The sequence below is a fragment of the Stenella coeruleoalba genome (genome assembly GCF_951394435.1).
Source record: "Stenella coeruleoalba genome assembly, chromosome: 18".
NCBI classification, from domain to species: domain Eukaryota; kingdom Metazoa; phylum Chordata; class Mammalia; order Artiodactyla; family Delphinidae; genus Stenella; species Stenella coeruleoalba.
The window spans coordinates 76,112,455-76,124,706 of NC_137164.1; the positions used below are offsets into that span (position 1 = coordinate 76,112,455).

At 53.7% G+C, this 12,252-nt stretch overlaps 1 protein-coding gene across 5 annotated transcripts in view; it reads left to right on the top strand.

Annotated features, from left to right (window-relative positions):
- Positions 1–12,252, top strand: part of ARHGEF7 (Rho guanine nucleotide exchange factor 7) — a 362,900-nt gene that overhangs the window by 46,594 nt on the left and 304,054 nt on the right. For 4 of the 5 annotated variants that reach the window (XR_013824848.1, XR_013824849.1, XM_079902929.1 and 1 more), the window contains exons 3-4: positions 8,443–8,527; positions 11,843–11,973. Coding sequence is in view for 3 of the 5 variants with exons in the window: in XM_079902929.1 (XP_079759055.1) it covers positions 8,443–8,527; positions 11,843–11,973 (216 nt within the window). In the remaining 2 variants the exon portion in view is untranslated. Of the gene's footprint in view, positions 1–6,449; positions 6,489–8,442; positions 8,528–11,842; positions 11,974–12,252 lie in introns of those variants that run through there. The other variant, XM_079902928.1, reaches the window with a different exon arrangement.

Sequence of the window (12,252 nt, forward strand, 5' to 3'; positions counted from 1 at the left end):
TGGTTATATACTAGATATATTTTTAAAATTTTTCTTTTTATTTATTTATTTATTTGGTTGCGTCGGGTCTTAGTTGTGGCACTCAGGATCTTCATTGCAGCATGCGGGATCTCCTGGTGCAGCATGCAGGCATGCGGGCTTCTCTCCAGTTGTGGCTCGCGGGCTCCAGAATGTGTGGGCTTTGTGGCTCGCGGGCTTAGGCCCCATGGCACGTGGGATCTTAGCTCCCCGACCAGGGATTGAACCCATGTCCCTGGCATTGGAATGCAGATTCTTAACCACTGGACCACCAGAGAAGTCCCGTTTATTACTATTTTTTTTAAAGCCTGCCTTTTCTGTTATTTCAGTGGAACCTTGGGAGGGATGGAAGGTTATGTATGTGTGCAGTTTACTGTCTTGAAATGTTTCTCAAAGTTTGGGTTTTATAACTACTTGTTTTGAGTATTAAAGTTAATGCAAGGTACTCATTGCCCTTTTGGCTCTCTGTGTTAGCACCTAAACTAATTGTCAGCCTAAGTAGTTGTTGTGACCTGCCCAGACCCTCTCTGTCTGGCGACCGTGTGGCTGTCCTCTGCAGGCTTGCCTCACTGTCCCTAGGAGTCAGACTAGGAGCCCACGGTGGGCTGAACGGGTGCTGCGCCTGTGCCAGCTGGCTCTGGGACCCGTGGGCCCATGGGTGCTGCCCCACTGACCCATGTGTGTGGCAGGGGGAGCAGCAGTGACTGATCAGGTTCAATTCTTTGCTCTCCTGTGGAACCTGTCATACCGTGTTTTGGAGCCTCATTTTTCCCCTTTAGAAAATAAGACTGACATGAAATCTGCAGCATAGCACCCCGGGGATGCTTCAGTGGATGCTTCATCCTCTTCTTCCTCACCTGCTGATGTCTGTCTGGGATGATTGCTCCTTTACGGTGGACAGAGACGTAGCAGCCCTTTCATTGCATCAGTCATCTTGCCTCGCTTCTCAGGACTTTGTTCTCCCTTCCGCCCCAGCCCTTCCTGGAAACTACCTAAAATATTTGGTATCTCTTTTCTTGTATAAGTGGTCCCTGTCCTAGTGTTTTGGCATTGATACAGTGGAATTCACAAAATTGAATATGATTCAATTGTCATTTTAAACTAAAAGAAATGGGGGGCACATTGGGTGAAAGTGCTGTGTATTGATAGAATCCGTCATCAAACTTTAATTTTATCCCTAGGGCGTAGGAGTAGGTGGAATTAAGTACAAAATCTACAGCAGCCAAGGAGGCGAGAATTCCCTGCTGGATCCCTGTTTTCCACATGTCTATCCCCAACAATGTGGACCATTTGCATTAAACCTAAATAGCACAACTTACTTAAGATTCGTCTTTACTCATCTTGTTCTAAAATCACAGATTCCATCTGACAATGTGATAGGACAAGATTATATTTTTAAACTTCGAGAACCACACTCCAGAACTGTGCCCAAAGTAACAATTTCTTGTGTCAGAAATAGCTTCCTCATGAACTCTTCTGAGGAGCTGACCTGGCTGCTTGCATTTGGAATATTAAGGCTGCATGAGCTGAGAAAGTGCTTGGTTGGTCTGCCTTGCGTTGATGAGGGGGTCTCTCCATTAGTACTGGGGTGGGGGAAGGAAGACTTCTCCACATTGCCTGGTATTTTCTCCTTGGGTACACCCAGGGGTGTCATCAGCTGGTGGTGACATCATTAAGGGGTGAGTCACCTACTTCTGCGTTTGTATCAGTGTGGCCGGCTGGGTCAGAGTCTGCTGTGGTCGTGATGTCTGGGTTCTGTGAAGGCCAGGTCGCTGTGATTGCCGATGAGACTCTGGGGCGGTGGTGGTAACAGCTCATTACTGCTGTGTCGTCCTTTACTGGATCCGTCGGTCCGTGCCGGTGCTGCACAGGGCTGCCTTACCGGCCTGCCCCAAGTCGCACGCATGTGCAGGTCGCCAGGAGGCTGCTGCACGTGATCGCCTGGGCCTTGCGCAGCTCGCCTTGCCGCTCTGCCTCTGGCCGTGTGGCTGTGACTCAGGCAGGGCCAGCCAGGTGCCGCGGAGGTGGTGGACTGGTTGGCTGTGGCCTGGAGCTGCTGGCAGCCGTGTTACCTCATGAGCCAGGACGTTCCTGGAGCTGCAGCCCACGCAGAGGCGAGCCGAGTCAGGAGGTGGCCTGAAGCTTCCGACTTCAGTGCTTGTGGTCCTTGCCATTCTTGACTTGTTGGTTATGAGAACCAGTCATTTCTTCTGTTGTTCAAGCCAGTTTGAGTTGGGTTTCACTTGCTTACAGTTGGAAGGTCCCTGACTAACAAGATCTTTGTTACGTGGAGTATAACACACTCTATTTTGTGAAGTGAAGTTGGCTTTTCTGCTCTATTGTGTGGAAGGTAGTGCTGATTTCCAGTGCCACCTGTGCATTTGGACTCCAGGGTGAAGCAGCTAACTGATGCTGGGGTTAGGGGAGCCTTTCAGACGGAAGTGTTCGTCATCGTCCCATTACCCTGCTGGGGCGGGGGCCTGCCCCACTTTGTCAGGAATGCCAACGCTCTGCCGAGTGGCTGTGACATCCGATGGGCCCAGGTAGAAGGGTGGCAGCTGGACTTGGGGAGAAGAGTGTGGCGCAGGAAGCAGGACTCCCGTAGGGGTGGGCAGGCGGCTGGTTTCCCAGCAGGGCCACCCCTCCCTCCTGAAGGTGGGGCGTGGCCCCTACCCCCGAGTGGAGCAGTCTGGAGCGCTGGCCATGCCATTCCTGCGATGCAGGCCCCGGGGCTTCCTTCCCTCTCCTGCTGTCGCTGCCCATCACTGGCTCTAGGGCCTTGTCCGTGCCGAGAGGACACAGCCATGCGGTGAGCCGTCGTTCCAGAGCCTCAGCCCCGGGAGCTGTCAGGCTGGCCGTGGACACCTGGGGCCTCCCCGTGGGAGACTGAGCCACGTCCGCGCCAGGTGGCTCTGGGCTCCTCTGACACGCAGACCACCTGTGCTTAGGCCTCTGAGTTTTAGGGTGACTTGCTATATGGACGGGATGACCTGGAGGTTACAGGTGGCGCTGTGCTCTGGTCTCCTTCCATCTCCTGAGCCCACCTTCCTTCCTGGCTCTCATGGCACCTGCTCAAGGTTGCTGATAAACGGGGAGGGGAGAGGAAGTCTTCTGAGCGAGAATGAGCTCTTTCAGGGCGAGCACGGAGGCATTTGTGTCTTTTCTTGGAGATTTCTGTAAAGCAGCAGCCTTTAGCAGTTACGTGATGACCGTCTTTAGAATTTGGGAGGAAGGGAAGAACTTTGTTTGCTATGGAGTGATAGGTACTTTTTGGGGAGCAGTCTTATTTTGAATAACGGGGAATTCTGTGACTCGGCCTAAGAGGTTTTAACTTGTACCATTTAGTGTTAAAATGGTCCAACTTTACATGAGCTGACTGCTTCACTTTAATACCGTTTTGTTCCTGCTTGTTGTTTGGAGATGTCCTCTCCCCTTCAAGAGCCAGTTCAGTTAGGGAGAATGTGGGATGTGGATGTATCGCCAGCTCTTGCCAGGGGGCTGTGTTAGCCAGCAGCCCCCTCGTCCCCGCGGCTGACAACACTGAAGGTGTATCCTGCCCGTCTTGTTGGCTGCAGAGACGGGGTTGCTCTGCTCCGAGTGTCCTCTTTATTCTCGGGTCCAGGCTGGTGGGGCAGCTCCAGTGTGGGCCTTGCCATGCTCACTTAAGGGGAAAGACCGGGGAGGCTGGCTGGAACGCCTGAAGGCTCCTGAAGCTTCGCTTGGGGCCTGGCACGCATTGTCCTGCTCAGAGCGGGCACGTGTGCTCACAGCTCGTTGGCCGGAACCCATGGGAAGGCGTGGCAGTGGGTGGGGACGCACACCCCTCTTTAGGGGTGACCTGGAGTTAGATAGAGGAAGTTGGGGGACTTCCCTGGTGGCGCAGTGGTTAAGAATCCGCCTGCCAACGCAGGGGACACGGGTTCGAACCCTGGCCCAGGAAGGTCCCACATGCCACGGAGCAACTAAGCCCGTGTGCCACAACTACTGAGCCTGCGCTCTGGAGCCCGAGAGCCACAACTACTGAAGCCCGCGTGCCTAGAGCCCGTGCTCTGCAACAAGAGAAGCCACCGCAATGAGAAGCCTGCGTACCGCAACAAACAGTAGCCCCTGCTCACCACACCTAGAGAAAGCCCGCACGCAGTAACGAAGACCCAATGCAGCCACAAATAGATAAATAAATAAATTTTAAAAGAATAAAAAAAGGAAGTTGGAAAATAGTGGGATGAACGTGAACTTTCTGGATTGACGCATCAGTTCTTATCTCGTGCCTTGGAAACCTCTTTATTTTACATTATTGGTGACGCTTCCCTGAAAACCACGGCGGCTCTTTCTGCCAAAGCACAGTCATCCTCTTTCTGGCTAGAGGTTTGCACGTTTGAGAGCTCCGGCCCATGCATGTGGGTCACCCTGATGGCCTCGCCCTGCCAGGTTGGTGCTGGTGACGGTCGACATATGTGCAGCCTCATCTTCCTTAGGTGCAGATGAGTCCTCCTTATTTCAGGTGTTAGTTCTGGAACTAAACCTGAACATCTGGAAATGTGATATTAAGTAGAAATAAGGAATATGTCAGAATAGGATAATTTAGAGGGCTGGCAGAAGTTGAGGCTGGGAGGTTGAGCTTGGGCCAGGTGCTTGACGGTCAGGCTCAGCCCTTTTGGTGGTGTGGCACTGCCAGTGTTTTCTGAGGGTCAGTGGTCAGAGCGTTGGGTGCTCTGAGGACCTGGACCTCTGCTGGACAGACGCGGAGCGATGCCGGTGGTGGAGCTGCTGCCGCCTCTGGTGTGCACAGAGCTCTGCGGGGAGCCTTGGCGTTGCGGCGAGTGACGTGGCCACCCGCCCAAGCGCGAGCTGGGGCGCTGCTGGGGGCCCGTGGAGGGCAGCGCCTGCCGCTGTGCGGAGCCGTGTGGTCTGTTCTCTGCACAGGCTCTCGAGTGTTCTTCTCCGTTCCCGAGCACCCCACCTCGAGGAAGGTTTCTTTGTTTTGTTTTGTAGTTGTTTGTATTACAGAAAAAGAGAATTTTCCTTGGTTGAACGTAGTTATCAATGGGTCAGTTTTTTCAGGAGACCTTGAGGTTTGGTGTACAAGATTGAGTATCTGTAATTTCACTCATTTTTGAACTTGGGGGTCATTGGCACGGTGCTGCCTACCGCCGTTGGCGTCCTCATCCTCAGGCCTTTGTCTGTTCCTTGTTCCGTCTCAAGGATGCGAAGCCGAGGCCCAGAGGGCTTCAGTACACGGAGTAGGGCCGTAACCACGGGGGGGCAGCCTTCAAGCTCGGAAGGACTGTCCACCTCCTTCCCAGCTCATCCCAACCTCGCTCCCCTTTGTGGGTGACGACAGACACTTCTCAGAAAGTATTTTTATGTCCCACTTTAAATACTCTGGGTCCCTTCTAGCCTGGTTTCCACATGGTGTGGTATTTGTTGTATTGCATTACGTAGTATTGTTTCTTTTGAAAGTAAGATATTAAAAATGAACTATAATACATTTAATATTATGAGTTTCTTTGGTAGAAAACTGGTAGGATAAGTTTGAGAATATTGGATTAGTCTACTGTACCTTTAATTCACTTAAATATAAAAGTGAGGGTGAGTTTTTGGAAATACACGTTCCCAGTTGGGTAGATTCCAAGATCTTTGGGGTATGTGTTCCCTCTTCTCTGTGCTTATAAGGGATGGTCATGGGTGCGAGGGAGTGAGCCTGCCTGGGGAGAGGGTTCCTGACACCTTCCCTCTCTCTCCAGGGAGGTGCTTCTCACTGTTGGCTGCATGGAATCACCTGACGGGTGTTAACATTCTGATTCGGGGTCCCTTTCTTGGAGATTCTAATTTGTTGATAATTAGTCTGGGATGTGGCTTGAGTGTCTTGGTTTTCTAAGGTCCTTGGAGATCCTAACGTGCGGCCCCTCCTGAGAACCCCCTGAGGAAAGGCATGGGAGCGTGGACCTGAGAGGCGTGGAGGGTGTGTGTGTGTGCCCTCAGCCCGCACGGCAGGTCCACGGGAGGGGCAGGCTTATCTCCTAAGCATGAGCGCCCCGGGGTCACTGTGTGCCCTGTTAATGAGACCTTCCTCTATTCCCACAGTACAGACTTTCTCTGTACCCTAAGATTTTTCAGTCTTTGCTCTTTGTTGAATGGATTTCTATTTCAGGAGGTAGTCAGTCTTCTTTCTCTAGAGAAGCACCTTAGTCAAAACATTTTATTGACTCAGAATGTGCATTTTTTTCCCTCTCGGTGGCAAGCGTTTGTCTCATCTCATTGTGTAGCTTCCTGTTAAGAAATGTGGTGTGTGTGTGAATTCACTTAAGTTCTGATGTCACTTTGGAGCCCATTGGTGGGCCGTTTCAGCCAACCAGACGCTTCCTGGTATCCAAGTAAGAAAGATATATAGTTCTGGAATAACAGGAAATTTCAGTTTTCAACATCCTGTTTTTCTGGGTTTTGTGACTCTCTGCCTCACCACGATGAAGGTTAGTGGATGTTTTCATGTATATTTCTTTTTTTGCAGAATACCACGATTTGAATTTTCCAAGCTCTAGAATTAGAACTTGAGAGCTGAGATCACCTGCTCCCACCTTTTATGAGAGAAGGCACTTTTATGTCCTGCGCAGAAGGAAGCTGAGGCCTGTTGAGGGTCCTACTTTGATAAAAAATGCAACCAGCCCATTACAAAATGTAGCTGGATGTATCAGCCTAGATCATGCTCTCATCTGACTTGGAAATTTCTTTTTAAATAATAGATATCAAAACAAATGAGTTAAAGTCTGTGCTATTAGGTGATTCTAAAGACTGTTCTAAGGGGATACTCCTTTTTACGGGCAGGATCTGGCAGCATGAATTGCTTTATTTTTTGCTCCATCAGATGAGAAATGCGTGCGTGACATTCACAGAGGGCTTTGGGTGTCTGTGTTTACGGCTCCCTTCCCGGCTCTGTGTCTGCAGCTCCTCTCTTGACTTGGATTTGATGGCCTCCTTCCTGGAGGTGGTTTTTCAGCTTCTGGATTCGTCTCTCTCTCGTTCATGTTTAAACAAACATGCCTCATGATGATTTCTACTCATCTCAGAAATTGAGACTGAGGACTTGTGGAAGACGGCAGTGGTTATTTAGATTTGGAATGGCTCTTCTCAGCTGCTCTTTATGTGTCTGTCCCGCGGTGGCGCTCAGTGCCCGGGCTGGGTTGGCGCCTTGTTGCCCATTCAGCGAGCATGTTGTTCTCACTGTGGGCTGGCCATTTTCTGGGTGTTGGGTGTTGTGAGGTCTGCTTGTGTAGATCTCACGGTCTAGGGCAGCGCGCACATAGACCGAAAGGTCGTGGTGATGAGTGTGCCGGGAGCCTGGCTGGGCCCTGCTGAGCCTGGTCGGGGGCTGAGGCTGGCGGGAGCCGGATGAGTGAGAGTTAGCTGTGCAGGGGGAGGGAGAAGCAGGAAGGGGGGAAGCCGGGGCTCCTGGCAGGGTGTGGGATAGAGGAGCCGCCGAGTCGGGGGAGGGGTGACAGGCGGCCTGCAGAGGAAGTCCCTCCTGGGATGACTGGTCACCATAGTTCATTTTTGCCCCAGTGAGAGAACCTTTGAAGAATGTTAACACAGTTTTCATTTGGGCATCTAAACACATCTGTCTGTTAACTGCATCTCAAAGAATTTTTTTCATAATTTTTCTGGCACAGAGTTGTGGATGATTTGACTATTAAATTTTTGGGGGGAGGGAAGGAGTTATTCAGTGATCAGAAGGTGTATGTGGTCTTCAGACAGTGTTTGGGGATGAGCCGTGTTTGCTTTAGCGCGTGTGTTTGCGCACACATCGTGGATCAGCCGTGCTGTGTCTAGGCAGCCTGATGCGCAGCATCGTTCAGCTCCTGGGTGTAGGAGGGTGGGCGGGGAGGGGACTAGCTTGGGCGCGTCCCCGGTCTCTAGGCGGCCGAGATTGCAGCGATGCAGACTAGACGGTCCTGGTCTGGCCTCGTGCTCTGCCCCGAGGGTGGCGGTGTCCCCGCTCCCCCTCTTCTGGAATCGGCCTCTCCTGCCTTCCCTTCCTTCCCTCTCGTATCCTCTCTGATGTCGGCGTTTCCCTTTTGCTGCTGTTGGTTTTGGCATCGGCTGTGGCCAGGAGAGGAAGTCTGTAGTAGGCCTGCCCTGAGGCCTCAGCCTCAGTCTAAGGAGAGGAGCCTTCACGGAGTGCCAGCAGTGCCCCAGGTTATGAAGGAGGGTGCGGCAGGGTGGGGACGTGGTGGTTAGGAAGCTGGACTCGGGCCCAGAGCGGCCCCAGTAAGGGGATCTGGCCTGGCCTCCTGTTCCGACCGGAAGCCGAGCTCCCAGGTGTGCCACCTCCTGGGGTCTCGCCTGCGAAGCCTACTGTCTTCCTATTACTGCGCAGAACTGCCCGACACTGGACTCTGCTAATTCTGCTTGTTCACTTTTCCCTTTCAGACATTTGATGCAAACGATTTGTATCAGGGGCAGAATTTCAACAAGGTCCTCAGCTCCTTAGTGACTCTAAATAAAGTAACAGCAGGTAAGTCTCTTTTTTACTGAATTTGAGGGGAGGGGAAGAAAAAGGGGCAAAAACCTTGTTGCTTCTGTGTTAGTGAGGCAGAGTGAACGTTATTGAATTTAAAAAAGGATTGCATTAAAATTCTGGTTGTCACCTTTGCTGCGAGCAAAGTCTTCCTCTTTAGGTCCTGGTAGATATCAGTGCTTTCCTTCCTGTGAGCAGAGAGGAAAGTACAGCAGAGGGGGAGTGCCTTGTTCACAGGGGCAACGCATGGGCTGTCCTGGAGCGTGAAGCACCTTGCTCTGGAGTTCATGCTGATTAAAGCTCAGATCTCGTGAGCAGATCTAGTGCCTGTTTTTGAGGTGCAGCCAGTGAGCTGGTCTCTACAGTAAACACCTACCTGGGCCAGGTTTCCTGAGGGTGACGAGGGCACCTGGGCTCTGTGGGCTGCGGGTTCAAGCCCCAGTTGCACCTCTAGGGAGAGGTGGGCTCCCCGACCGCGGAGAGGACAGCGGGGTCTGTCTGTGCTCCTGTGGGGCTAGCTCGGGCCTGGAGGCTGCCTGAGGCACCAGAAGGGCTTAGAGGCTCTTTTGTTTTAAAGTCATGTTTGTTTTCTACTTACCTTTACGGACTGTAGTTTCAGATCCCTGGGAGGGGCAGTTAGCCCTTGATACTGTCTCTTTTGATCAGAAAAAGTAAGTTTCTCTTGTCAGGGTCTCCTCTCATTTCGCCCCTACCCTTCCTCACTGTGTGGGGACGGGATGGGGTTGGAACGCTCGGGGCTGCAGGAACCGCTTCCGGGGCCCCTCACGCCACTCGTTTGCTGGGAGGGCTGTCTGGGCGCTGCCCCGCTGTCTGCGCTTGCGGACGTGCGCCCAGAGCAGCCTGTGCTGCCCGCCGTCCCGGGCAGGGCTTCCCTTTTCATAGCTTGACTTCGGGCTTGATGTTGAGAATGTCTTGGGCTGTTGAGGTGACAGCACCTGAGGACACGCTAAATTAGGACCCAGGTGAGCGAGTGTAGGAAAGCGTGAGGGTCCAAGTCCAGGAGGAGAGCGAGAGGGGCGGAGAAGTGGGGGCATCAAGGCGGACATAAGGACATGCAGCCATCGCACCCTCCAGACAGGGGGCTTGTGGCGTTTTGTCAAGCTCGTGCTGCCTCTTCGATCCCTCCGGGGAGAAGCGAGTGGCTAACGTGAGCAGACAGGTAGTAAAGGAGCCGGCCTGCCGCGTCGGAGCGTTGGCAGTCGATGAGTGCGCTTCACAGGGGAGGAGCGCGTGCAGGCGGCGGGTGCAGCGCGGGCGCCTCCCCGGCCCCGGCCCGCCTGCAGCACTTTGCCGGCGTCTGGGCCGCAGTTTGACACTCACTGCCCTCCGCTGGGCTCGCTCTCTGGCAGCTGGGGCGAGAGCGGCTTTGGTAGACACAGTCCCCACGTGTGAGGCCGCGGGTGGGAGACGGCAGGTTTGCTCTCGCTCTGGGTGTGTAAGTTCCGGTGGGTCGGAAGGAGAGGGGGAGCGACGAGGGCGGCTTTGCTCCGTCCACCGGGCCGCGAGACCCTCGGTGATCGAGGCGGAGCCCCGCAGGCCATGGGAAGCATGGACACAGGCCGGGAGCTGTATCATCCAGGCATGTGTTACCATCGTTCCCACCCCCATCTGATGCAGAAGTGTTTCTCGTGTGTTCTTGACATCATTGGATATACCCTGGACGCAGAGCATCTAGCGCTGTTCTTTATGAAGACCTGTTTGGAAGTTCTGAAATAAACCTGGTACTTCTCTCTTCAGCTTTTAAACAAGAGGACTGAGCCTTCTCAGGTGAAGAGAACTTTCTGCTTCTGTGTTTGTTGGCTGCTGCTCTTCATTTGTGTTTCTGAAGTCAGCGTGAAGGAGGTGACGGTGCCTTTTCAGCCGTCGGCTGTAGGGGCTGCCGCAAGTGTAAGACAGGTGCACCTGCTGACTCCAGGGTCGTTGTTGGGGAAGCCCGTCACTGTCTTTCCTCTGCTTCCGGCACTTCAGGGAGACCCTTCGTGTTCTCCAGGCTTGTGGAGGAATACTTGCCTTTTACTTGGACAGAGGAGAGATTGGAGGTGGGGAAGGAAGGGATCCTAAACACTCCCTGGGTACGGCAGGCGGCCACTGGGGCAGCTTCTTCACGCCTGTCCTCTGGGCGCTGTTTGTGCTCGCAGTTGCCAGGCCTCTGCCACACGGCGGGAGCAAACACTGGCCCTTACTGCCAGCACTGAGCAGGGCCTGAGAATTGGAGGGGCTTCCACACCGAGACGTCAAGGTGGTTTTAGGACAGGGGTTCCGGACGCCAGGTCCGTGGAGCCCGGCAGGCAGCATGGAGGAGCGAGGGGGGGCAGAGGGCAGCGGTTGCTCTGCCCGCGTGGGCCCTGCTCAGCTCTGGGTCAGTCAGGGAGCGCAGAGCCAGAGGCGCCAGAGCCCCGGTGCTTCAAGAACAGCTGGGAATGCCGGTTTCCCTGGGGAGTCCCCAGACTTCCAGTTGTTGGTACCTAATTCAGAATGTCATAAGACGCTGTGTAAGCCAATCCAAAGGGATCTGCCAGAGAAAGAGGACCTGGAGACCCCCAGTTTCAGGACATTTTTATAGAAGGCCCCCCACATAGCTGTAGGAAATTGCTAGGCGCGTGCATGTCAAAACAGTGATTTCCCTAGAAAACTCTCTCGTGGCCTCATTTTAAAAAAATCACATTGCTTCTGCGAAGTGGGCTGCTGACATTTACGTGCTGGTGGCCTGAGTGGGGTGTGTGATCTTGCAGCGACTCCAGAGAGAGATCTGAGCCTTTAGTGCTGTGTGGTCTCTCGTCCTTTCACAGCCTTGTGAGGTGAGTGAAGTGTGCCTGCCGTCGTGCCGAGGGCATCATCCTCAGAAGGGCCTTTCTGGACGGAAAGTGCCAGGGGGTTCCGTTTGTTTCAAGTAAGAGAGTCTTTTCCGTCTCTGGCACGATCAGGCTTGCGGCTCGCCCACTGCGCGAAGAGCGATCCTGGAGGAGTGGGCGTGCGGGGGGGACGCGGGGGGAGTCTGTCTGCTCAGGAGTTGAGTGTGAGGGGCTTCTTGTTTCCAGGTGAGGGGAAAGTACTGAAAACAGTTACGAAACACGTTGTAAACTCGGAACTTAGCTGGAGAAGGACTGCTAAATAGTTCTGTTCACCTTCCCGGGAAGGTGCCTGGGGCGCGTGCGGTCGTTCGGTCCCGTGGCGGGGACTCTGCTCCTGGTCTCCGGCGCGGGTGGCCCCCTGACCCTCGGAGCCCGGTGCGGGGTGTGGGCGCAGTGTCAGGGGACTCAGCTCGCTCTCTCCCCTGTGACGACCTTGCAGACATCGGCCTGGGAAGTGACTCCGTGTGTGCCCGGCCCTCCTCTCACCGGATCAAGTCTTTTGACTCCCTGGGACCCCAGCCTTCGCACGGTCGGACTTCAAAATTGTTCCAGGGCCAGTATCGGAGTTTGGTAAGTGTGAGAGTTGGTCCCTGAGAACGGGAGTGTGTTGGGGAGCCGGGCGTGTGCAGCGTGTCTGGAAGGACACACGGGCCTCCGGGGAGTTGCTCAGCCAGAGGGTGGTTTGCCTTTGCTGCCGTTGCTCCTATTCTCGGGTCTGACGTTTGCCCATCACCAGATTATCCGCATGTCGTGCTTCATGACGGCTTCTAAGAAATCTGTGTATTTGGGGCACTCTATTTTAAGATATAGACCTGTTTATCTGGAGGGATGTGACCTTTAAAACGTTTT